General features: G+C 41.2%; 1 protein-coding gene across 2 annotated transcripts in view; it reads left to right on the forward strand.

Annotated features, from left to right (window-relative positions):
* GABRB2 (gamma-aminobutyric acid type A receptor beta2 subunit) overlaps window positions 1-26,645 on the forward strand; it is a 628,852-nt gene that overhangs the window by 575,456 nt on the left and 26,751 nt on the right. For both annotated transcript variants that reach the window (XM_030211905.1, XM_030211904.1), the window contains exons 7-8: window positions 1,104-1,256; window positions 20,872-21,116. In XM_030211905.1, coding sequence (XP_030067765.1) covers window positions 1,104-1,256; window positions 20,872-21,116 — 398 coding nt within the window. The remainder of the gene's footprint in view (window positions 1-1,103; window positions 1,257-20,871; window positions 21,117-26,645) is intronic.

Consider the following 26,645-nt stretch of genomic DNA (forward strand, 5'->3'; position numbering starts at 1 on the left):
ACTTGCATAATTATAGAATAATAGTGCTCCGCCCATAAATTTAGGAGAAGGTATTTGCACCATGTTTTCGTTGGTGCCAATGGCGGTGCCTAAATTTACGCATGACCTCTCCTCTTAAGTGTTAATTCTATAAACCTTGCTGAACTTTAGGCATGGCTTATAGAATACTGCTTAATCATTTTTTTCAGAGCCGATTTTTTAGATGCTATTTATGGAACCTAGCCCTATATGCATATGCATATACATATCTCAGAAATATTTTAGGGTTGTATGATAACTAGGAGAAGTTTGGAAAGCTTTGCTTCAAGATATAAAGGGCAATTCTATAACTAGGCACTCATGGTTATGCACCCCTTTGCATGCATAACTATAGAAAAAAGCAGTATGTATGTGCATAAGCAGCATAAGCTTTATTCTATAAGAGTTTACACAAGTTCTATTATGTGGAAATGCGAGGGGGCCTACACGTGAGTGGGGCATGGGTGGGATATGGGCAGGGCTTATCGTACCATCTAAAAGAAGGTGCCCACTCACAAAGGGTCTCTTTTACCAAGCTGCGTCAAAAGGGGGACTGTGCTGGCATTGTTGCATGTTTTTCACACGTGCTGAGGCCTCCTTTTACCATAGCTGGTAAAAGAGAAGTCTCACTTGGTTGTGTGGTAAGTAAAGCACTTGCCGCGTCGCCATTTCAGGGGGGATCTCTTACCGCCACCCATTGAGGTGGCGGTAAGGGCTCTCGCGCTAATCTGGTAGTAACCGGGCAGCGTGTGGCACTGCCCGATTACTGCCCTGTACACTCCGGTGCTACAAAAATAAATACATTTTTGTAGCACTGGAAATGACGGCGCGCTAGGGGTGTGAAGTACCGCCGGGCTGCTATGGTAGCTAGGCGATACTTCCTGTATAGCAAGTGGTAAGCCCATATTGGGCTTACCACCACTTAGTAAAAGGAGCCCAGAATTGCCTCCATAGTGTTTTATTATTATGATGTACCAAGCCACCATCAGCAAGTCAACGGACTTTGGTGTCAATGATGAGAATTGTAACTAATTTACAAAATAAAATGGCTATGGATATATATATTTTTTATTATTATTTTATAGGATCCTATCCACGCTTGTCTCTCAGCTTTAAATTGAAAAGAAACATTGGCTACTTCATTCTACAAACTTATATGCCTTCCATTTTGATTACTATCCTTTCCTGGGTTTCATTCTGGATTAACTATGATGCTTCAGCTGCAAGAGTTGCTTTAGGTAAAGAAAGCAAACTTCTTAAATCTCAGATAAACTATGTATCATGGCTAGGAGATCTCATATGCCTACATGTTGGTGTTCTTTGCTTAGCTGGTAGGCTTTGATGACATTTAATTCTGCCTTTAATCGTTAAGCAATAAGAATGTGTTTAATTCAGACATAAGGCATGATTATATTTGCACAGAACTCATTGATGAGATATTATAAAAGGTAATATGCCCAATTCAGGAAGGTGCATTAAAAAATAGAGTGGAAGCAGTTTTCATGAGAGGTATTAAAAAAAGTGCTGAGCCTGCCCCGTAAGTCTTAAAGAAAAATAAAACACATAAGAACCTTTCCCCTTGTGAGATATTGAAAAGGTATTTTTTTTGAAGTTTTGAAGGTTCCAGAATCATCTGTACCTTCAGTTTTTAGGATTTTGTATTTACCGTCTAAGAAATAAAAGAAAAGCTTTGGCATGTCAAAAGAATTTGGGGCAAGAGATGGATGAGTTAAATTAACTCACCCATTGCAACAAGTGGATCTGTCTACATTGTTGGAGACTTTGGCATTAAATTCTGACCAGGATTGGCTTTTATATGTTTTTCAGACAATGTGAGGCTGATTTTTGAGTTGTAATGTTAAGAGTATTTCCAGATGTGACTAAAGAAACAGAAAAGGAGAAGGCAGTTTTTGCTGCTTTGACCAGGTGTTATTCAATTTGGTTTCCTATTTTTTCTTAAATATCCCTGTTATTTGGTGAAATATATCTGTTTTGAACCTTATCAGCGTTTATTAGTGGCAAAAAACCTGGTGGCTGTTCTATACCTACTTCTATATAAGCCTGTTTGAGAAGTTGAAGATAAGAGTTCTGGAAAAACAACAAATAGTTCAGTAAACAGTCCAAAACATACTTTATTGTTGAATCACAATCAGATAAAATGCTCGGCAGAGGCCATGTTTCGCCCAAAGGGGCTGCATCAGGGGCTATGTCGTGATCTATACCCAGCAGTCTAGATACTGTATATTGTAGTTTCAACCATATGTAATTGATAGAAAATATTGCCAGATGGATAAAAACCAGCGGGATTGCTACTATTAAAAGAGTGGGCGCTCAACTCAAGAAGTGTGTCGTGCTCCCATACTGTTTTCGCTGGCACAGATGCACACGCATATGACAATGTTAGTTTTCTTATTTCTTGGCTCCAACAAAAAGACAAAGCCACTTTTACCAACAGCGGTAAAAGGTAGCCTTGGTGTATGGCAATCCCATGTACCAACGCCACCGTGGGCCACATTTTACTGCTGTTTTGTGATATTTTACGCTAGTACTAATTATACATGTAGATGCTGTGGGATGCATAGATTTAAAGGGAGATGTTCTGGGCACAGTTTGAGAGCCAAATAAATACAGGGTGAGACAAAAAAAAAAGGTAACCCCCTAAAGTTTTTGCTATTTTCTCAGCAACTGCTTTGAATTTCAATGAGAAATTTTATGTACTTATTTAGTCATCATACTTACATATTACTATTAAACAACATTTAATTATCTTAAGCTTTGTTCACGCTACTGACATTTTATCATTACTACCTAACAATTTCTGTGTATTAAAAATGTTCAAGCTAAAATACAGTAAAATAACATCATTCCAATGATGCAATTGTATTGTATTTATTGATTTGATATAACACTTAACACATATGCATTTTAAACTGGTCTCATATAGCAAAACGTCCTATCTCTTGTACATGTCAGTCTCAATGTTTTCCCTTGTGAGATATTGAAATGGTATTTTTTGGAAGTTTTGAAGGTCCCAGAATCATCTCTACCTCTCTACTTTGAGGACACAAAAGTCAAAGATGTTCTTGTTTAACCATCTTGTCACAAAGATAATTTGCTTCACTAATAAAGAAAGCCTTAACCACCAAGCATAGCAATTTGAAAAAAATTCTGAAAGAAATAGGCAGCCAATGCAAGTCTTTCAAAATTGGAGTAATGTGGTCTGATCTTTTTTCCATTTGTTATCAGGCACGCTGCTCTGTTTTGCACCAATTGAAGTCTTTTAAGACTAGTCTTCATAAGGCCCTGAAACAGCGAGTTACAGTAGTCCAGTCTACTTGTCACAAATGCTTGAACTATTTTTTATCAAATTTGATTGATGTAAAAAAGGCTTCAACTGATGAATTATTCACAGCTGGAAATAACAAGACTGTACAACATTACTAATGTGTTTATCAAATTTCAATGAGTTGTCATAATAAACCCCTAATGTGACTTTTTTTTTTTTTTTAGAGGAATAAGTTTATTTTGCAATCCAGCCAATGATTTGGACCTGCAACAGAGACACATAGCAGAAGATTTTTCAACATTTACGATCAAATTATCGTCTCTTAACCAATTATCAGGCAAAACAAGTTTACAATTCAAATCAATCATCACGAGATTGATCTCGCATAAAAACAAGTATTTGAATGTCATCGGCAAAAAAATGGAAAGTAAAATTCTAACTTTCCAAAGGTTCTGCCATTTTTGCATTATACTAATTAAAAAGCAAAGAAGAAAGTAGTGAACCTTGAGGCACATGTCTTTTTGATTCTCTAGAAGTAGATGATAACTGATTCCAATAGACAAATTGAACATGATTTGTAAAATATGACTTCTAACAATGCAAAACAGTAGACTGAACCCTCATCTAATTCATCAAAGCAAACAACTTGTCAGAATTTCACAGTCACTGTGAATGCTCAAATTGTCCATCCCTCATCTTTAACATAGGCCTTCAGTCCCATATCATCTGCAGCGCTTCCTCGAGTTTGGTGGAGATTGTGATAGACATTCAACATTGCTCCCCAGACAAAAGTGTGCGTTACTATGACATCATTAACAGTAAACTAGTATCACTTTTTTTTTCAAATGTAGTTTTACAATGCAAACATTTTTGAATGTACAAAAATCACTGGGTGGTCACACTAAAAAGTCTGTAACTTCACCATGTTTAAAAATAATCTCATTTCACTAGACACATAAATGTAGATAGTAACAATAAATTAAGGTGTAAAATTTCACTTTGAAATTCCACGCAGTTGCTGAGAAAACAGCAAAATAAACTTTTAGGGGGTTACTTTTTTTTCCCTCACCCCGTATATATATTTTTTAATTTTCTTGCCAACGTTGCTCTAAGGTGTACACGAATGTCAGCTGCCTGCTTATTGGAATTTGGGCTCTCCACTAGTGATTGAGGAGGAGGCAATTTGGTTTACATCAGCAGTGTTTAACACCTTTAAAAAATATTACAAAATTTTGGGGTGTTTACTAAGCTGTGCTAGTGGCTGTCGCACGGCAATTCTGACCCAGCCCACTCAAAAGTGAATGGACTGTGTCAGCATTAGCGCATGGCAGCTGCTAGTGCAGCTTAGTAAATGGGGGTTAGTTTACTTGGCTCCATAATTGACTCCTCTTGTATATAGAGAAAACACTTCTATAATTGGGCACATCCATTTAGGTGCCCCGTGGCTGTTGATAGAAGCCTATTTTATAATGGAACCTAGAAATCCAAGTTCCATTATAGACTACTAACATAGCCCAGTATTAGCTTACCCACACTTCCACCAGTCGTAGAGCTGATATAAGTAAGGGTGCCTAAATGTGGCAGGGATGAACGTAACTTACCCTAATTTATTTATTTATTTGGATTTATTAACTGCCTTTATGAAGAGATTCACCCAAGGCAGTGTACCACAGATACAGTTTAACATCAAACTTCCAATTTTGTTAACAGCATAACAATAGTAAAATGTACAAGTATCAACTCGGGCACTCGGCATGCACTCATCCATCCCTGCTGTTTATCAGATACCACTTGACATGAGACCATTTTGACAGAAAGTGGGATTTATTAGGCCGCAGCCAGGAACATGTAACATTATATTTGTTAACACAATACAATACAGCATTAAATCACTTACAATATTCTTCACCTTTTGTTCTGCCTGGGTAGACAGCCTTCCTAATTCTCCACCCCCACCCCTTATTGCTTAATTGCCTCTCAGGTGTGTCGTCCAAGCACCCTGTGTTTACTCTTTGTGCTGTCTCAATGAGCACCCGTTGTCCTTTAGCGTATCCTGTTGAAGGATGCATCTACCCTTCTTTCTCAGCACTCAATGTCCCAGGCCTCCCAACTGTCCAGTCTGGGAAACACGTTGTCTCAACGTTTTTTCATTCATTTCTCGCTAACATGTGGGCATGTTTCTGTCATTAAGATTTCAACTTTATTAAACGTAGATTTAACACATAACTGTGTTAACTGTGGGTGCTGTGTATCCGGCTCTGACTGTCATGGTATAACGCCACTGCCCATGGCAGTGACACCTCGCTTGCTGTGGGCTTCCTCTAATCCTGGCTGTGACCACCCCTTAACATCATGGTTTCAATGTAATGTTGGAAATCTGAATTACGTATATCTAACCCAATTCCAAAAGTTAAACCACATAAGGCCTATATAGAAATTACCTAGTGTTATTAAATCATGAGAAATTACCTGGCCTTTAATTTTGTGCATAAATTTTTCCATCCATATATTATTCTTTTTCCTGGCCTTGTCCACCGACCGGTGGGGTCTTTCCCACCTCCAGACTCGCCTCGGGATGATGCACGACCAAGCCAGGTGTAACCATGGTATGAGGCTTGCTAGTGTCATGAGATTGTTTTGTAGCTTTTTTGCTAGCAAGACACTGTTAACCATGGCCAGATCATCCCCCCCCCCCCCCCCAAATGCACAATCATTGCATATGGAGTGGGTTGGGTTTGCAGTGTCCATAGCATGGTCAGCATGAATTGTTCCCACCTCATCCCTCTCAGGCCCAGCCAGCTGACTATCTTTGCTGGGGGAAAGCTAAATTCCCACTGGCTAGCCTGGCATTTGCCCTTTTCCGTGCCCAGTGTATATATGAGTGTCCACATACCCAAATTTGCAGCTGCTCATCCTGTTGACCTGGAAGTTATATGTTAAGGAAGATAAATTTTTTGGAATTATACTTTCAGGAAACAGTAATGCAGTGTTTATGCAACAACTATATCTTGCTTGTTTGCTGCATTGACTGGCCTATTATATCACTTAAAAACGTTGGATTTCCATCTGCCTAATGCCATGATCTATTCCTTGGGGAGTCCCTGGGCTGCTGCGGAAGTAACCGCCCCAAATCTAAATGAATGCATGCTATAACCTTCTGTTTGCATGTCTGCTTGCTCAATGCAGAGTTGCAAAACTCTAGTGAATTGGAAACGGGTTAGAGGGGTATTATTCTCGTGAATGAGCAACCAATTGGGATTTTGTGGCTTCATTTCCATTTAAGCCTTGAAATTAGTGGTTGGGCATGCCAGGTCACTCTCGTCCTGATGTAATAGATTGTGGGACCCTTTGGCCAATTGATCAGTTTTGGATTTTCGAATATATAAATCTAAGGAAGTACCTTTGAGGGTCACGTCCAGGACAGACAGGCCAGAGCCTGTGCCGGCGTGCTTGGATTTTGGGACTAACTCGCTAATTCTCAGGGCACCAAGGAAAGCCAGGGAGAAGGCACATTTGAATAGGCAGGTTTCGTAGTCACTGACACAAACCTGTCAGTCATGGGTAATTGGCCGTCTCCTATCCCCATGAATCGCATTAGCCCTACTCCATCCCTTCTTCATTCTGGTCACTACAGATTTCTTAATTGGATTGTCTATGCCTGCTGCTTTTGTGAAAAAAACTAATGCTGGCTATTGTGGATGATACACATGCCCTACTGACTCCCCTTTCACGAGACTGTAGTATGAACCTGACAAGCGTGTGCACACTGAAAATGTCCCTGCAGCCTTGTTCTTCCATGTAGCGGAGGAAGGTTAGGAATGCGCCCATATATCTTTTCTGCGTGGATTCAGACAGGGATCGCAGCATCAAGTCCCAAACCTCTAGGCCAAATTTCCAGACGCTATCTGGCACTGGTGTCAGGATCCTGTCTGCTGTGGGTGCACGGGATCTGAAATCTAAACTTGAAATGAGAAAGGACATCTGCTATGGACTTTTTTCCTCTGCCAGGGATGTATTCAGCTCTAATGGACACATTATAATACAGGCAGTCAGCACTATTTCCCTGAGTAGGTTGATAGTATTGAGCATGTTGGCCGATAACTTATTAATGGCTTGCACTACCGCCAATGTTGCCATAATAAGGAACAACTCTAAAAAGGTAATGTCCCTCGTTACTCCGGTGTCTATCCATGTCTGAGGCCAGTGAGCAGCACACCAGGCCTCCTGGAAGTAAATATCAAATCCTTCTCCTCCTGCTGTATCTGTGAATAACTCTAGCACCTCAGCCTGTGTTGGTGCATCCTGCCAAAAGGATAAACCATTAAACTTTGCCAGGAATTTACTCCATACTATGAGGTCATCCTTAATAGCCTTGGACACTCGGATGTGATGGTGTGCCTTGGTTACCCCGTGGTTGCCAATGCCAGCCTTCTAGCATATATCCGTCCAATAGGGATGACCCTTGTGGCGAAGCACAGCAGTCCTAAGAGCTCTTGGAATTGTTTTAGCGTAGCTTTTTTGGCTAGAAGCATCGCCCTTACTGCACCCTTGAGCTTAAGTATTATTATTAACATTTGCATAGCGCTACCAGACGCACGCAGTGCTGAACACCTAACATAGAGAGACAGTCCCTGCAGTCTCAAATGCTGGTTTCGACCCGTTTGTGATCGGCATCCCCTTAGCGAGTTTGCCTTGTTCTAAACAAATATAATGAAAGAGGAAAACTTGAAAACAGCAAATAGAAACCTAATAATAAGACTACCTTGAAACAAGGTCAAAAATATACACATTTAACAACACTGAATTTGAAATAGACATTATATGTTGCAAGCATAATAGTGATGCAAGCATAATAGTAATATCTAATAAGCACACAATTAGATCATTCAAATAACATAGCTACAATAATAATACTTTTCTACAATACAGCTTACCATATAACTGAGGGCCCAAGTACAGGTATATAGATGGGGACAAGATGCTTGGTACAGAGTAAGTTAGGATAAATAAATGGGTGCTAAACTCAAGGCACGTTTTTGTACAGTTATTCAACATATAAGGAACTGATGTAAGTTGCAGTGTGTGTAGCAAGCTAGTCCAGGTACAGAGTGGTATATAGTCAATTCTCCCTATTTATTAAAATCTTGGGAGAAGAGCCAGGCTTTTACCTGCTTCCTGAAGTAGAGATAGTCTTGAGTTATGCGTAGCCCCTCAGGGAGTAAATTCCAGAGCATGGAGGCTAGTCCTGAGAAGGCTCCTGTTGGGTATCGAATCATATACAATTTCTTTTGATGAAGAGACAGACAGTGATGATCCTTGAGAGGATCTTAGAGGTCTCAAAGGTGTGTAGAGGGCTAACTTATTCTTTATGTACTCTGGTCTATTTTGTCTAAGGACATTGAAAATCAAACATAGAGTTTTAAATTTAGCCCTGTAAGGTACCAGTAGCCAGTGTAGTTTTTGCAGGAAGGGTGTGATGTGGTCACACTGTTTGCAGCTTTCTATCAGTCATGCTGCAGCATTCTGAATTAGTTAGAGCTGATAAAACTTTTTGGTTTGACCAGTGTACAGGACATTACAGTAGTCCAGTTGTGATGTTATTTTGTAAGCTACATATGTACGTGGGAATTCTGCCTATGTCCCACCCATGCTCTGTCCCTTAGTAACTGAAGTGAGTATTTACAGAAAAGCAATTAGGCAGAATATTGGCATTTGCACACTTAAATGAGCATATATATATATATGCATATATGTCGTCATTCTTGGGTACATAAAGAAAGACATAACCAACAGGAAAAAGGAGGTGATAGTGCTGTTGTATAAGTCTCTGGTGAGGCCTCATTTGGAGTACTGCGTGCAGTTCTGGAGACCGCACCTATGGAAAGATATAAACAGGATTCAGTCGGTTCAGAGGGTGGCTATGAAATTAGTAAGCGGTCTTGAATACAAAAATTATAGGGACAGGTTTATGAACTTCAACATGTATATGCTGGAAGAGAGGAGGGAGAGAGGAGACATAATAGAAACGTTTAAATATCTCGAGGGCATTTATGTACAGGAAGAGAGCATTTTTCAAATGAAGGAGAGCTCTGGAATGAGGGGGCATACGCCAAAATTAAGAGGGAATAGGTTTAGGAGTAACCTAAGGAAGTATTTCACAGAAAGGGTGGTGGAGGCGTGGAATGGCCTCCCGGTGGAGGTGGTGGAGTCTAGGACTGTTCCAGAATTTAAAAAGGTATGGAATAAGCATGTGGGATCACTTAGGAACAGGAAGAATTAGGGGTTACAGAGGATGGGCAGATTGGATGAGTCATGTGGCCTTATCTGCCGTCATGTTTCTGTTCTAAACATTTACATGCAAAATGTGTGCATAATTGTGAGTTCCTAGTTTAAGGAATTGTCCTTGCAGAAATTCTATAAAGGATGTGCTAACATTGAGGTTCCGGAAACATACATAGATGACCAGAATATTGTCATATGCGTGTGCATCTGTGCATATACACTTGTAAGTTCCAGTTTTCTGGCTATGCACATTTCTGGCTATATTGTGGCACATTCTATATTAATGCAGTGAGAGGGAGTTTGAAGATGGGTATACACATGGGCATAGCTTGCAGGGGCATGGAAGGGGCACAAAATTATGCAGGCAAATTATAGAATACTGTATTTTATACATGGTTTTTAAAATAATGTGGGCATGAGTGTTTATACCAGCTCCATGACTGGCGGATCTGCTCCTGCCTAAGATATACCTGCATATATACTCAGTTATGCTAATATTCAATTTTTAAAAAGTAGATGCCTAGTTTCTTTTATAGAATAGGCTCCACTTAGGTGCCTTTTTCTGGAATTGCCCTCATACTTTTGATGAAATTCATCACTTACATGCGCCCTCCCTGCCCGTTTTCAAGTCCTTACTCAAAGCCCATCTCTTCTCCATTGCTTTTGGCGCCTAACCACCTTCCCCATTCATGATACCTACACTGACTACATAGTTTGTAACCTTTAGATTGTAAGCTCTCTTGAGCAGGGACTGTCCTTCCCCATGTTTAAACTTGTACAGCGCTGCGTAACCCTGGCAGCGCTATAGAAATGCTAAGTAGTAGTAGTAGTAGTAATTACTCATGCACATGTAGTTACTGCTACTTACATGTCTGAACCCCCCGCTGATGTCACTCTTTCTTTTTTCTTTTTGTGCATGTGAAATGGCTGTTGCTGTAGAAAATTTATTTATCCCACATTTTCCCACCTATTTCAGGCTCAATGTGGCTTACATTGTACCGTAGAGGTGTTCGCCATCTCCGGTAGAGAAACAAATACAAGGAGTTGATGTGGTCAGATAAGGTTCATGTGTTAGAGACGCATTGGGAATCATAGAGAGGAAGAGTTATGTATAGTCTATTACAAGCTTTGGTTTCGTTGTGTTGCAGGGTTTAGGCACTTAAATTGGGTCGATGGGGTATGCCTTTTTGAACAGGTTGGTTTTTAGTGATTTCCGGAAGTTTAAGTGGTCATACATTGTTTTCACGGCTTTTGGTAGTGTGTTTCACAGTTGTGTGCTTATGCAGGAGAAACTGGATGCATAAGTTGATTTGTATTTGAGTCCTTAATGCCAGAAAATGCCCCCCCCCCCCCCATTATTCAGTACAATAAAAAATATATATTCCGCTATACCAATACTGATCTGTGTGGATTACAACATTAAAAGAGACTAGGCAACCCTAGGAAATAACATCATTCTGACAATCGCTAAAATATCTCAGTTCATTAATGTGCGTGTAGGTACAAATGAGTTTTTTTTAAATAGCTTAGGAAAACAAAGATGATTTCGAGGTAACCTTCATCTTGCAACAGACAATGTTTTTTAAGATGCTGACAATTGCTGTCTACATTAGCCCCCGATATTCAGTGCTGGCACTGAATATCCGGGGCTAACATGCCTGCTGCTAACCGCCAGAGCTTATGTGAATCCTGGTTGTTATTTAGACCCACATCCTTCCAGGCAGTCCCCTCCCCAGCCCATGAAATGACAACCACCCTCCCCCCAGAACGTCCTCCCAACCCTCTCAGACCTACCTCCAGTGTGGGTATTGGGGGCAGGATCGAACCCCACTCACTCCTGCACTTAGTGACAGCATCTACCAACCCGTATGGTACTACAGCATTTCCATGCTGTTTAGGAGGGCCCACTGATGTTCAGGAGGGTTAGAAGGGAGGATGCACTGCGCTTGGGGGGGGGGGGGGGGCAGGAAGGAAGGAAGGAAATTGGAATGGATTGAGGGAGCAGAATGGGATGGTGTCATCTGATTGCAGACCCAGAGGTTATGCAAGTGCCAGACGATATTCATTGCTGAAGTCCAAATAGCTAATTGATCAAAGTTAGGACAGCCTTTTATATGGTCCTGTTTGGTCACTTAACTGTGTAGGCACTGGAACCTGCATAGCCCTTGGTTAAGTGCCGCTGAATATTGGTGGTTGGCCCACTGAGCATGACTTCAGCAGGTAGGAGCCTTTTATTCATGCTTAAATCATTTTGAGTATCAGGGCCATAGTTGTTTAATGTGATTCTAGGGGTTAATTCTATAATTTTGCACCTATATTTAGGCACCCAGAGGGTGGCCACATGGTGCATATTCTATAAAGAAAAGAAGACCGATAGCATAACTAGGTGTATACACGTGTATGCACTTTGGTGTAAGTACTTATGTGGGCCATCGAGCTGGTGTAAGTGTATATGTAGACTCCCTCACATACCCTCCTCTTCAGCTTAACTGTACCCAGTTCAGCACCTGACACATCAGGGTATACCTCCTGAGACAAAAAGTCAGCATTTACATGATCTTGGCCCACCCAATGTCATATCTCAAAACTGAAGAGCTGGATGCTGAGGAACTACTGCATCTTCGTGTGGTGAGCCATCCACTTGAAACGTTTGTGATCCGTGATGAGCAAGCAGTGTCATTCCAGCAGATAATATTGTAATGTCTCCAAGGCCCACTTGATAGCTATGGCTTCCTTTCAATCACTGCATAGTTTTGTTCCCTATGAAACAGCTTCGGGCTGATGGAGGGTGTTCTTTGCCATCCATTTCTAAGGCTAAGACTGCCTTGAACCCAACATCTGATACATCTGTATCACAAAGGGCCATCTGAAGTCTGGGTTTACCAGTACCAATTCAGAGCGAAAGGCATTCTTCAGGGTTGGAAGCAGTGTCCAGTTTCAACTTCCAATACACCTTCTCAGGGTCCTCCTTCTGCAGGAGGCAAATTAGTGGATCTGCTTTCTTGGCAAACCCCGGAATGAAGCATTGGTTATATCCAACAAGCCCAAGGAAGGCTTGTACCTGCTTCTTGGACTGTATGATCATTCGTATCTTCTGGATTTATTGGCATGATTGCTTCTATCTTTTGAATCTGAGGTCACCCTTGCCCTTTCCCGACATAGTATCCCGGTACTGAACCTCCTGTCCTCCCAGAAAGCATTACATAAGTACATAAGTAGTGCCATACTGGGAAAGACCAAAGGTCCATCTAGCCCAGCATCCTGTCACCGACAGTGGCCAATCCAGGTCAAGGGCACCTGGCACGCTCCCCAAACGTAAAAACATTCCAGACAAGTTATACCTAAAAATGCGGAATTTTTCCAAGTCCATTTAATAGCGGTCTATGGACTTGTCCTTTAGGAATCTATCTAACCCCTTTTTAAACTCCGTCAAGCTAACCGCCCGTACCACGTTCTCCGGCAACGAATTCCAGAGTCTAATTACACGTTGGGTGAAGAAAAATTTTCTCCGATTCGTTTTAAATTTACCACACTGTAGCTTCAACTCATGCCCTCTAGTCCTAGTATTTTTGGATAGCGTGAACAGTCGCTTCACATCCACCCGATCCATTCCACTCATTATTTTATACACTTCTATCATATCTCCCCTCAGCCGTCTCTTCTCCAAGCTGAAAAGCCCTAGCCTTCTCAGCCTCTCTTCATAGGAAAGTCGTCCCATCCCCACTATCATTTTCGTCGCCCTTCGCTCTACCTTTTCCAATTCTACTATATCTTTTTTGAGATACGGAGACCAGTACTGAACACAATACTCCAGGTGCGGTCGCACCATGGAGCGATACAACGGCATTATAACATCCGCACACCTGGACTCCATACCCTTCCTAATAACACCCAACATTCTATTCGCTTTCCTAGCCGCAGCAGCACACTGAGCAGAAGGTTTCAGCGTATCATCGACGACGACACCCAGATCCCTTTCTTGATCCGTAACTCCTAACGCGGAACCTTGCAAGACGTAGCTATAATTCGGGTTCCTCTTACCCACATGCATCACTTTGCACTTGTCAACATTGAACTTCATCTGCCACTTGCACGCCCATTCTCCCAGTCTCGCAAGGTCCTCCTGTAATCGTTCACATTCCTCCTGCGACTTGACGACCCTGAATAATTTTGTGTCATCGGCGAATTTAATTACCTCACTAGTTATTCCCATCTCTAGGTCATTTATAAATACATTAAAAAGCAACGGACCCAGCACAGACCCCTGCGGGACCCCACTAACTACCCTCCTCCACTGAGAATACTGGCCACGCAATCCTACTCTCTGCTTCCTATCTTTCAACCAGTTCTTAATCCATAATAATACCCTACCTCCGATTCCATGACTCTGCAATTTCTTCAGGAGTCTTTCGTGCGGCACTTTGTCAAACGCCTTCTGAAAATCCAGATATACAATATCAACCGGCTCCCCATTGTCCACATGTTTGCTTACCCCCTCAAAAAAATGCATTAGATTGGTGAGGCAAGACTTCCCTTCACTAAATCCGTGCTGACTTTGTCTCATCAGTCCATGTTTTTGTATATGCTCTGCAATTTTATTCTTAATAATAGCCTCCACCATCTTGCCCGGCACCGACGTCAGACTCACCGGTCTATAATTTCCCGGATCTCCTCTGGAACCCTTCTTAAAAATCGGAGTAACATTGGCTACCCTCCAGTCTTCCGGTACTACACTCGATTTTAGGGACAGATTGCATATTTCTAACAGTAGCTCCGCAAGTTCATTTTTTAGTTCTATTAATACTCTGGGATGAATACCATCAGGTCCCGGTGATTTACTACTCTTCAGCTTGCTGAACTGACCCATTACATCCTCCAAGGTTACAGAGAATTTGTTTAGTTTCTCCGACTCCCCCGCTTCAAATATTCTTTCCGGCACCGGTGTCCCCCCCAAATCCTCCTCGGTGAAGACCGAAGCAAAGAATTCATTTAATTTCTCCGCTACGGCTTTGTCCTCCTTGATCGCCCCTTTAACACCATTGCTGTCAACCGAGCTGTCCTTAAACTATCTAGCTCCACTTCTACCTGGATTAGGAGGGTCCTCCAGTCTTTATTATAAATTACAATATTATCTAAGCAGTCTCCAGACCAGTCTTACCTTCTGGTTGCAGCCATCTCCAAGCTACTTCTCTAAACCTATAAAAGAAACTCTTGGGACTCTCTTTTGCTTGTAGAGACCCCTTTCAAAATCATTTCCAATAGGCCTTTGGGATGCAACTCACCCTCTTCAGAATGGCAGGCTTAACTTCCACATAGGTGGTCATCCTGTTGGAGCTGACATCTTGCTGATACCAGTTAGAACCAATCAGCCAAGCAAGCAGTGCTGTCAAAGTTTAGCAAAAAATAGTCTGGGTCATCTTCTGGTACCATTTTCTTTAGTACTGGAACCAAACAGGTAGCTGGGAGCACCAGCTTCTGTAGTGCTTAGCCCACTTGGACCAAGGAGCTTTGTTACAGTTCAATTTCTGCAACACTTACTACTGTTGCGGTTGGTGCTGCACACACTGCTGTTGATGATATATTTACTGTATTAACTGCTGCTGCTGCTGTTGTTATTGTACCTCTACTATAGCCTGGTGTAAATTTTCCATGTTTTTGTTGCAACCTAAGCAAGCATCGAGTGGAAGGAACAAACCAAAATAAAGCCTGTCTGTTTGGAACTTACTATATGTCTTCTAGTTCCTAGCTAGGGCAGGGCTAGTTCCTCTAGCCCAAGTTTCCTTTGTGGTAGTCCTACCAGGCCCAGAACCCATGAGGTTAAGATTTTCAGCTGCTTCGAGCAGGGTAAACTTATATCCCATTACCAGAACAATATGTGGTAATATGAAAAAGGGCAGGCCTGGAGCCCAGATAAAATGGAACCACAGAGGGTTAAGGTGAATAAAAATATTTATTAAAGGTGTAGGGTAGGGGGGGGGGGGGTCCTGTTCAGTTCACAGGTGGGAGAGAAAGTAAACACAAAACTAGCACTTAAATATAAGAATGTCCTCCTGTGGTGTGCACTGCTGTCTCTCAGCAAGGCAACATGCTCTGCTTGGCTCTGGTTTAGTTTGCCAAAGTTACCAATGCAACCTTTAGCAAATAATTCAAGCCAGCCTATATTTGGCCAGGTCAAAATAAAAGTCTGCAAGACTTCAAGTTGAACTTGGTCTACCTGATAGTTATGGTTGTCGCACCTTCCCTCTGAGTCTCCTTAACTTAGCTATGCCCTTAACTATACTTCCTAGTCTACCCCTTTTGGTTCTACCCCTCCTGTGTCAGTTCCCCCCCCCCCCCCCCCCCCCCGGGCAGAACTATGAGTTTTAAGGTGGTTCTGACACTGTAAGGTAGTATCATTAAGGGAAAGTAGACTCCCTCACATATGCACTATGTAAGATTTGCACGTAAATATAGAATAGCACATAGGCAGTTTCTTGAGATTTATATGTCTATGTGCAATTATTCCATTCATTTATGTGCATAATTGGTATTCAGATGTTAGGGCTTATTTTATAGAATGGCTCCCATAATGCTTATCTCCCAATCAGCTAATAAGCTGGGAAAAGAGTGATATGCTATCTGCTACATTAAAGAGCTAATGCGTAATCTCATGTTAGGGGTTGTTGTAAACACATGTAACTGTAACTGCTAATGCAGCAGATAACCTGGAACAGTTAATTAATTACACACCTATCTCTAGATGTTAATTGCTTTCTATGTAATTAACTGCTTTCCATGTTAGCAACTATGCTGTTAATGCACTGTAGTGACCATTGCCCCATATTAGTTGTGTGTCTGCCCTTCTCTGAGTTCTAGGAAGGCACCTAAAGCTACTGTAGCAATTTTGCACTCAACACATCTTTAACAGTGACTATAAATATGCATAAATTCTATAACACTGCGCCTATATGTAATTCTATAACACTGTGCCTATATTTAGATGCCTTTTGTGAAGGAGTGAGCCCTTTGGGGTCTTTTATGAAACCTTCATAACATTTGGTTCTCTCTTGTGCCGATGATATCTTTATTTTGGTCCAAATAGGTTCTGATTACGATATGGGTTTTCAATTGATTTTGGGTAGCATAGAAAAAAAACTCAATTTTGGGCTTCCAAGAATTTATTAAAACACCACCACTAAAACCAAGTTGTTATATTTTGGTACCTCTGTTTCAGATATAACAAAACCTATGGTGAAACCTTTTGAAACTTCATCCAGGGTCAAAGGGTTTATTTTAGACTCCCAACTGACTATGGGATATCAAGTGACTAGCGTATGTAAAAAGGCATTTTATAAACTACATCAATTAAGAACAAAAAGGTACATTTTTTCCCAGAGGATTTTCACAGGCTTTGTTTTTAACTGAAATCGATTACTGTAATGTTCTATATTCTGGATTACAAGAAAACATTTTCTATAAACTTCAGCTTTTACAGAACACTGCAGCTAAATCGATTTACAGATGCATAAAGTTTGATTGGTCATCTCCTCTGTTGAGAGACCTCTACATTTTTTTGTATTTGTACCCCGCGCTTTCCCACTCATGGCAGGCTCAATGCGGCTTAGGTACTTATTTGTACCTGGGGCAATGGAGGGTTAAGTGACTTGCCCAGAGTCACAAGGAGCTGCCTGTGCCTGCAGTGGGAATCAAACCCAGTTCCCCAGGACCAAAGTCCACCACTACTACTACTACTACTATTTAGCATTTCTATAGCGCTACAAGGCGTACACAGCGCTGCACAAACATAGAAGAAAGACAGTCCCTGCTCAAAGAGCTTACAATCTAATAGACAAAAAATAAAGTAAGCAAATCAAATCAATTAATGTATACAGGAAGGAGGAGAGGAGGGTAGGTGGAGTCGAATGGTTACAAGTGGTTACGAGTCAAAAGCAATGTTAAAGAGGTGGGCTTTCAGTCTAGATTTAAAGGTGGCCAAGGATGGGGCAAGACTGAGGAAGTTTATTCCAGGCGTAGGGTGCAGCGAGACAGAAGGCGCGAAGTCTGGAGTTGGCAGTAGTGGAGAAGGGAACAGATAAGAAGGATTTATCCATGGAGCGGAGGCCACTAGGCCACTCCTCCACTCCACAGCCCATAGAAGCTCGGGTTGAATTTAAGGTGGCCTGTTGGGTCTATAAAATTATTTCAGGCTGCTGTCCATTATATCTTGTTGATTTATTAACCTTTCCTTCCTTAAAATTAAGTTATTAAATTGGGTTTTCCTTCAGCTAAGAATATCCAGCTAATACGTTTTCAAGATAGCTCCTTTTGTTATCTATCTAGTAAGACCTGGAATTTGTAACCTTTGCATATTTGGCTTTTATCCAATTATTTTCAATTTCAAAAGTTTTGAAAACTTTTCTTTTTAGTACATTTTGTGATATTAATTGCTGAATTTATTATTTTTATATTATAGTTTGGCCTTAATGATAAGCCAGTTGCCCCCTTTGATTCCACGGTTGATATAGGTGAATGCAAGTGCCAGAGTAGTATAGTACAGAGCTGGTGTAAATGCTCACACCTAAATGCTGGAGATAAACGCACAACTTATATTATATTGTAAGTTATGCAAATAAGTGTGAGACCCACTCATGCTTCACCTCTGTGTATGCCACCTCTTGAATACGCGCTATGTAATATATACATTTAGAGAATAGCAGTTAGATGGATTTTTAGTATTTACATGCATTACAAGCCAGTGTTCTTTTTTTTTTTTTATTTATTATATAATCACAAGCAAAGATCTACTTGTACAGAAAAGTAAATTGGTTTACAATTACAAAATTGTTTTTCACCAACCAATACTCAAGTCCACATTTGGGAGATTCAAAATATACAGATATGGATATTAACTAATGTAAAGAAAATGACTTTTACCAGGAATTCGTTATACCTAAGTACCACTATGATACCGCAATAACATTTCTATTAAAGAGCAATTATCTTTCTCCAGTCACAATTCATTTTGATGTTAAAAAGGTTGAGAGCTGAATGGGGTCAAAGAACACATATTTGTTTGCTTGATATTTAATAACGCATTTACAGGGGTATCTAAGAAAAAAAGGATGCCCCTATTTGAGTTACCCCAGGTTTCATCATTAAGAATCTTTGTCGTCTCTTCTGCGTATCTTTGGTAACATCAGGGAACACACTAATCTTCAGTCCTAGAAAGATCTTCTCTCTATTCTGGAAAAATTGTCTCAATAACCAGTTTTTATCCGGTGATAAAGCCACCGTTGCAATCAGCGTTGATAGCGTTACCAATTCACTATCCGAGGTCTCTAGGATTTCTGAAATATCAAGTGTAGCCTTAGGAGCTGACTATGATTTTAAAGGCAAATAATATATTTGCGAGAAAGGGGGAATCGCTTCTTCAGTTACTCTTAAGATTTATTTGATATATCTCCGCAGCATATCTCTTGGGGATAACGTAGGCTGTTTGAGAAAATTCAGAAATCTGAGGTTATTATTTCTAAAAGAATTTTCAAGAAACTCTTTCTTCTAAGAAATAATAAGTCTCTAATCATTACTTCTTGATGTGATTGTGTGTCTTTAATTTCTTTTTTTAATTCCTCATTTTGAATTTTCAAAGTGTCCACTCTAGAATCGATATCTTTAGTCTTAAGATCTAAATTTCTAATTTCCTGGGTCAATTGTTTAATCTGTGGACAAATTGCTTTCCCCAAATCCATTATTAATGTCCACAAAGCATCCAGGATAACTTCTTGGGGTTTCTCCATTGAAGTAGGAAAATTAAATTTTACCTCTGTTTCAGTCGGTGGATTGTTTCCTTGGGCTCCAGGTTCTCCTCCATTGTGGCTGGAGGAGTTGTTAATGCTCCCTCCCTTTGGTTGTGCAATTCTCCTCCAAACCGAGCTCTCTCAGCTGTTGACTCCACCTCCCGTCTTGCTTCCTCCGTGTCTTGTTCGACCACACGGAGGAAAGACGCCAATAGAGGAGTGCTACTCCCAGAGGGTTGAGGAGGAGGGGCTCTTCGGTCAGGGCTGAGCGAAAGCTCTAGCCCTTGCGACGGTCCGGAGTTTCCATTCACCCCTGATCCGGCCAGCGGGCCAATAATTGTCTTAGCAATTGGTGCTAATTGAAATCAATATTTACATGCATAAATGTAGGTGCGTGATCTGCGCCTAAATTTTACACATGTCCTGGAAAAGGGGGCATGGAAATGGGAGGGTCGTGGACATTTCAGGATGGAGCATGGGCGTGGATTCGAGTTGCATGTGCAATTATAGAATAAGGGTGTTCTGCACAAATTTAGGTGGGAACGTTTGCACTACTTTTTCGTTGGTGCAAATGGACATGCCTAATCTTCTGCATAAACCCTGTGCTAAAGTGCTCTTCTATAAACCGCGTCTAACTTTAAGCATGACTTATAAAATAGCTCTTAAGTGGGTTTTTTCCTCATCGATTTGGTAGGTGCGATTTATAGAATTTATAGAAGGGGGCAGACTCAAGAAAAATGTCAGGAAGTATTTTTTCACGGAGAGAGTGGTGGATACTTGGAATGCCCTCCTGCGGGAGCTGGTGGAGATGAAAACGGTAATGGAATTCAAAAATGCGTGGGATAAACATAAAGGAATCCTGTTCAGAAGGAATGGATCCTCAGAAGCTTAGCGGAGATTGGGTGGCAGCACCGGTGGTTGGGAGGCGGTGGTAGTACTGGGCAGACTTGTACGGTCTGTGCCCTGAAAATGGTAGATACAAATCAAGGTCAGGTATACATATAAAGTAGCGCATGTGAGTTTATCTTGTTGGGCTGACTGGATGGACCGTACAGGTCTTTTTCTGCCGTCACCTACTTTGTTACTATAGAATTCACCCTCATATGTGCAAAACCTTAATATGGTTTACTAAATAAGTCCAATTGCATGTTGAATGACTATATAACATATTTTGCATATTATTAATGAATGTAACAGATCAAAAGCTTTTCTTCTTCATCTCGTATCATCTAGAAGCAAATTCATTTACAGTATAGAAAACATTTTATAGCTATTCATCATCAGTTTCAAGTGTCCCCATTATTTGTTTTGCAGTATAATTTACTACAGCTATAATTGCTACATGCACAAACATATAATTTATCTAATACTATTTAAAGAGAAATACAGCAGGAGATAAATGAGAGGTATTGGATTAGTTATGTATCGGGTCTCTAATGTGATTCTTATAGATGAAGAGAGAAAAAGAAAATTAATCTTAGTATGTTTAATTGGATGATTTTCTTTCAGGAATTACAACTGTGCTCACCATGACTACCATCAACACCCATCTTCGAGAAACTCTCCCCAAAATTCCCTATGTGAAAGCCATCGATATGTATCTGATGGGATGCTTTGTATTTGTTTTTATGGCACTGCTGGAGTATGCACTTGTCAACTACATCTTTTTTGGCAGGGGACCACAACGCCAAAAGAAAGCAGCAGAAAGAGCTGCCAGTGCCAATAATGAGCATATGCGTTTGGATGTCAATAAGGTAATATGAGACTAAACCCCCTGTCACAGAGGGCTGAGTTATGGATTTCTGAAGGGAATTACTTATATTTTCAAGCATGTGAACTCAGAGTTTACAGTCTCAGGAAGGCAAAACATTGAGAATATCATGTACTAATCCAGTTATTTATTTTATTACATTTTGTTAGATGCTTAATTGAGGGGATGCCTGAATCAAGCCACAATGTCTAAAATTTATATTCTGATAATAACAATTAAAACAAAAAGTAAATCCCTCATAATTAACACTAATACAACACAAAATTGAATTTATACAAAGCTCAATAGTCAGCTGTGTGTTTAATGTATGATTTGAAACAACTAATTTAGATGTTCCAAATTAACATTTGGGGTCAATCTTGTCTCATTTTTGATCTTGAAAGCAAGGTAATTAGCTATTCAGTATGTAATTAATAAGTTGTTGTTTGTGATGTTCTTTATAATCTTTTTGTTACTTATCTAATCTTTGTAATCCCCTTTGATGCCTATGGACTAAGAGTAGTATAGTAAATATGGCAATAAATTAAACTACATTTATAGGTAGAACCACTGAAAATTCATGTTTAACTTCAAACATCTAAAGGGAGTAGTTAAGGTGCTGTAAAAGATGGGCTTTTGCCGCACCTTAATGTACTATGGGAATCGCCAACCTCCAGTATTTCAGTACTGCAGGTTACTGACTGCTATGATGCACGAAGAACACAACTTGTGATATTTCACAAGTTGTGTTCTTCATGCCTCCCAGGGGTCATAAAACTGTGACCTGATGCTCTCAGCCAGCACCTTAAAGGGACCTCAAAAGACCCTTGGTTGCACTCCCACTGAAGCTGAATAGAGAAGCCCACCCGAGCTTGACCCCCCCCCTCAAAGGTTTCAACACTCATTTACATAGCCCCTTCCAAAGAATTTCAATCCATGCTTTTCATGACCCCCTCAAATATAGCCATTTCCCACACGTCTCCCACAGGGAGCTTCAGCCTCCTGAAGATGCCCCCTCCCAAACATTTCCCACCCCCATAGGTTCCCTAGGCTTTCCTGAAGTGTTCCCTAGTGGTCTAGGGTAGGGCAGGCAGGAGCTAGCTGCTCCTGTCCACAGGCTCTGGGTTCAGAATGGCAGCCATTACCTCTAAAAGTAGTGTTATGATACCACTAAAGATTGAAGCCACCATTTTGAACCTGCAGCCGGCATTGGTAAGGGGGGACTGGGGATCTCTTCTTTAGGCCTAGGGATCTTTGAGGGAAGCCCACAGGAAGGGGCATCTGAAGGGCAGGGTAGTTCTATGAGGGGTCATATGTAGGGAGGGTTGATGCTCTTAAGGAAGGGTAATGTGCTTGGGGGTTGAAGTTCTTCAGGAAGGGCCATGTTCATAAGGGGTTGAAGCTCTTCAGGGGGTCAAGATCATGGGGGCTTCTCTTTTCAAGGGGGTAGCTTCAGTGGAATGGGAAACCATGGGTTTTCTAAGGGCCTGTTAAGGTGCCATCCTGGAGCATCAGGCCATGGCTTTTAAGAGGAGGGTTGCTTGAGAGGGGGGCATTCTTTGGTTGGGGGGGGGATTATGTATGTGTGTGTAAGCTTTTTGGGGAGGCTAGGAGATGTCTGTATTCAGGGGGAAGCTTCTGTGGGAGGGGGAACCAGGGATCTTCTAAGATAACTTTAAGTTGCCTCAAGCAACCTTGAGCAGACCACGGCTTCCTCCTGGTCTTTAAGGCTAACCGATGCACTGCCGCGACCTATCAGTCTCTAATATCACCCTTGAAGCCATCGGAGCTTACAGGCCGCAATAGCAGCTCACCAGAGGGTCGGAAAGAGAAGTGGACGACCCGAGCCACACCTGGACAGCCCGCTGCTTCCTGTTGCCTGGAGGCCTCACGACTCACTGCCGGGCCTTGTAAGTCAAGATCACCATCGGAACCCACCGGAGTACACGGGCTCCTCCTGAAGCATCGCACCTGAGGGTCGGACGGAGAAGGAAACGTCCAAAGTCATCCAGCCAATCTCCACCGTCCACGGACAGGTAGCTGATTGTCTCCAGGAACGGTATACAGCAAAGGCTGTAGCCGGGGAAGTCGGCGAGATCGGTCACTCCGACTGCAGCAACAAAGCAACGGAAACCAACTAATCTGAGCCGCACCGCCACACTGACCTCGGAAGGAGCAGCAGCAGATTAACATCAGTTGTGGAGTCGTCCGAATCACACGAAATCACCAGGCTCGAAACCCGACCTGTGGAATCCGGCGCGAACAATTCACCACATTCACTAAGGTGGGAGCGCATTCAACCCAGCATATAACGATCGCATACTGAGCAGACCTCACGAGACACCTGAAGAGACCCAAGGTGGAAAGTTACCACCTTATATAATCCCAGCCCCGCACTGAAAGCAGCAGGTAGTGAAAAATAAAAAGAGCTACAGTCTTAGATAATGACTCTTCGCTGTTAGGCATATGTTAGAACTATATTGTATTGTAGCAGGTCTCTGTAACGTGCACGCTATCTCTATGCTCTCTATGCAGCTCATTGCAGTATGAATGATGATTCATCGCTTACTTTGCATTTGATCACATTTTAATGAATTGTAATAGATCTCACTGCTGTGCATGCTCATACTAGGCTTGCTAAGCAGCCTGCTGTCTACGCTTTCTTTTTTCTTTTTTGTGCATGCTCATACTAGGCCTGCTAAGCAGCTTGCTCTCTGCGCTTTCTATGCAGCTCATTGCAGTATGAATGAGGATCCATCGCTCAATTTGCATTTGATCACATTCTTTTTTTTTAAATCATTTTACTTAATTACATTCACATTTATCACATAAATGTAAGGAAATACAGAAATTAATATAAAAAGGAAAACATTTTCTCTCAACAATATATATTTACATAATTGTCCACAATTGGAAGATCCAAGATCAGGAAAACAATCTTAAGGAAAATAAGAAAAACTCAAAATGGTTAATCTTACACTTCACATTTTCTGAGGGAGGAAGGTTAATCGGTTATTGCAGCCGGTACAGTGGTAACTGAAGGAAGTTGCTGCAGAGGATTCTTCATCTGTTTCCACAAACTTTATAATTTCTTAGGTTCAAACAAATAAGTAATAAGGAAAATAAAACACTTATAAGGGAATCGTGCTAGGAAGGTCCCACCTGGGGCAATGATTCCTGGCTGAAAAGCCAAGACTTCACACCTCCCAGTCTGCAATTCCCTTGATGTGTCAGGAAATATATTCATCTTTGAACCCAAAAAACTAACAACCATATATCGAAAATACAATTTCAAAATGTTGTTCCTATCTAATCAAAGACGAAAGTCACTAATAATATAACTCTATCTATAACTTCTGAATTTTCCAAAATGTCAGTTAAACACATCTCTTTTCTCTGAAGGAAGATTTTAAAGGAAATATAATTTTAGTCACCAAAAGGTGGCTATCAGAAGGTATTAGCAAAGTATCAGAGAAATATTTCTTCAAGAATTCAGTAGCTAATTTATAGGATATTATAGGTAAATTTATCATTCTCAAGTTATTTTCCCTTAATTGGTTCTCCAGAAATTCCAATTTTTACAAGAAAAATAACTATTCTTCATTACCAAATTATCTAATTTTCATAGAGAAGCCTAGATAAGTATTAATATAAATTCTTTAACTCACATAGTGAAAATTTTTAAACATCTGAAGAAGACAGTTATTCACATTCTGCTGCAGTTCCTATAGTATGTCCTTTATGACATTATTGGCTTCACAAAGCCCAATTTCTCCACAGAAACCACTCCAGATATCTTCGGGCGGAAGACCTCTCTCTCCAATCCCCCAGTTGGTTTATTATCCAGAGTCGATGCTGCGCCATGACCTCCTCGGGTCACATGAAAATTGTAACCCACTTCGGGTGTTTCCATTATTGACCTCCATAGCGAAGCATTACTATTTCCGGGTCTTGGAGGGGTCGTGCCAACAGGGGGACTCAAAGTCACTCCCTCCACTTAGATTCGGCAATAAAGCCTTGCTGTTCCCCGAAGCAAGAACCGATATCCCCGACGTTATGAACCAGAATCTCTCCAAAATAGACTGAGAAGTGGTGGGAACCCCAGCCGTGTTCGAGGAGGACAGCACCACGGCTTTGCCTTTTCTCTTCCCCATTCTCTGGGGAGCGCGCCTTCTTCAGGCATTCTGGTGTAAAACGGGAACTCAACTAGCATACGTCCTCCCTCAACGCCATCTTGGATCCTCCAGGTTGGGACACTCTTTGTCTGGCTTCTCCTCAGAGGCCTGTCTGATATGGGTAACCCTACAGCATAGCCCTCTGAGTCATTGAAACACGGAAGCCCCTCCACCACTTGCAAGGTGGTGTCCCTTCGGAGGGGGCATTTGATCACATTCTAATGAACTTTAATAGATCTCAATGCTGTGCATGCTCACTTTGCATTTGATCACATTCTAATGAACTGTAATAGATCTCAATGCTGTGCATGCTCATTATGCTCGCCAAGCAGCTTGTAACAATTTATTGAACTAATTCTGCTGCCATATCTTAGTGCATTGTTTAAAGGGACCCAGTGTAGAGACTGTGCTAAATTCTACTGCCATATCATTCTAAACACACAAACCAACGTGCATACTAATACTGATATGAATACTAGGAAAATACTCCTAACCATCTACTGCCTGACCATACTCTAACACATACCTAAACCCCAAACACAGACACTAACAGCTTCACTACTCACAAACCACAAACAGCTTATGAACAAAACATGCACACACAAAAAGACAAAGAAGACCATGAAAACCTTGACATCCATGGACCTCATCAAAGAATAGGAAAGAAAGAAGGTTCCAAAACACCACATCAAGAAGACAGACAACTAATAAATATTACCACAAATCCGAATCCAAGAGAACAATACCAACTAATACAAATAGGTTACACTAATGCCAGATCAGTAATCAGGAAAACCACAAATTTGACCGACTGGATCACGGAAGAGCACCTTGATTTCCTACTCATAAGTGAAACCTGGATCCATGATACCAAAGACCCAATAATCTTAGAACTATGTCCACCAGGATACAAAACTACCCATTGGACAAGGGAAGGAAAAAGAGGAGGAGGAGGCATAGCAATGATCTATAAATCACAATTCACAGTTACTACAACAGCAGAATCCATCCTACCCCAACTTGAAATAGTCTCAGTTAGAAACAACCACCCCGATCTACTCGACCAACTAAACTTAATCATTTTCTACAGGCCCCCTGGCAATTGACAAGACTCACAATCACACTTTATGGACTTCATATCAAACACTTGCATGTCCACCCAGAACCTTCTCATAGCAGGGGACATTAACCTTCACCTGGAAGACACTAACATTAAAAATGTAAACGATTGCAAGGAATTCATCCAACTATTGGAGCTCCACTGGCCTAACATGCAACCCACCCACAAAAAAGGACACACATTAGATATTATAACTCACAAATTTTCATCAGAGTCCATCCTCACTATCACAGACACA

Source organism: Microcaecilia unicolor, chromosome 8, assembly GCF_901765095.1.
Source record: "Microcaecilia unicolor chromosome 8, aMicUni1.1, whole genome shotgun sequence".
Taxonomy (NCBI): domain Eukaryota; kingdom Metazoa; phylum Chordata; class Amphibia; order Gymnophiona; family Siphonopidae; genus Microcaecilia; species Microcaecilia unicolor.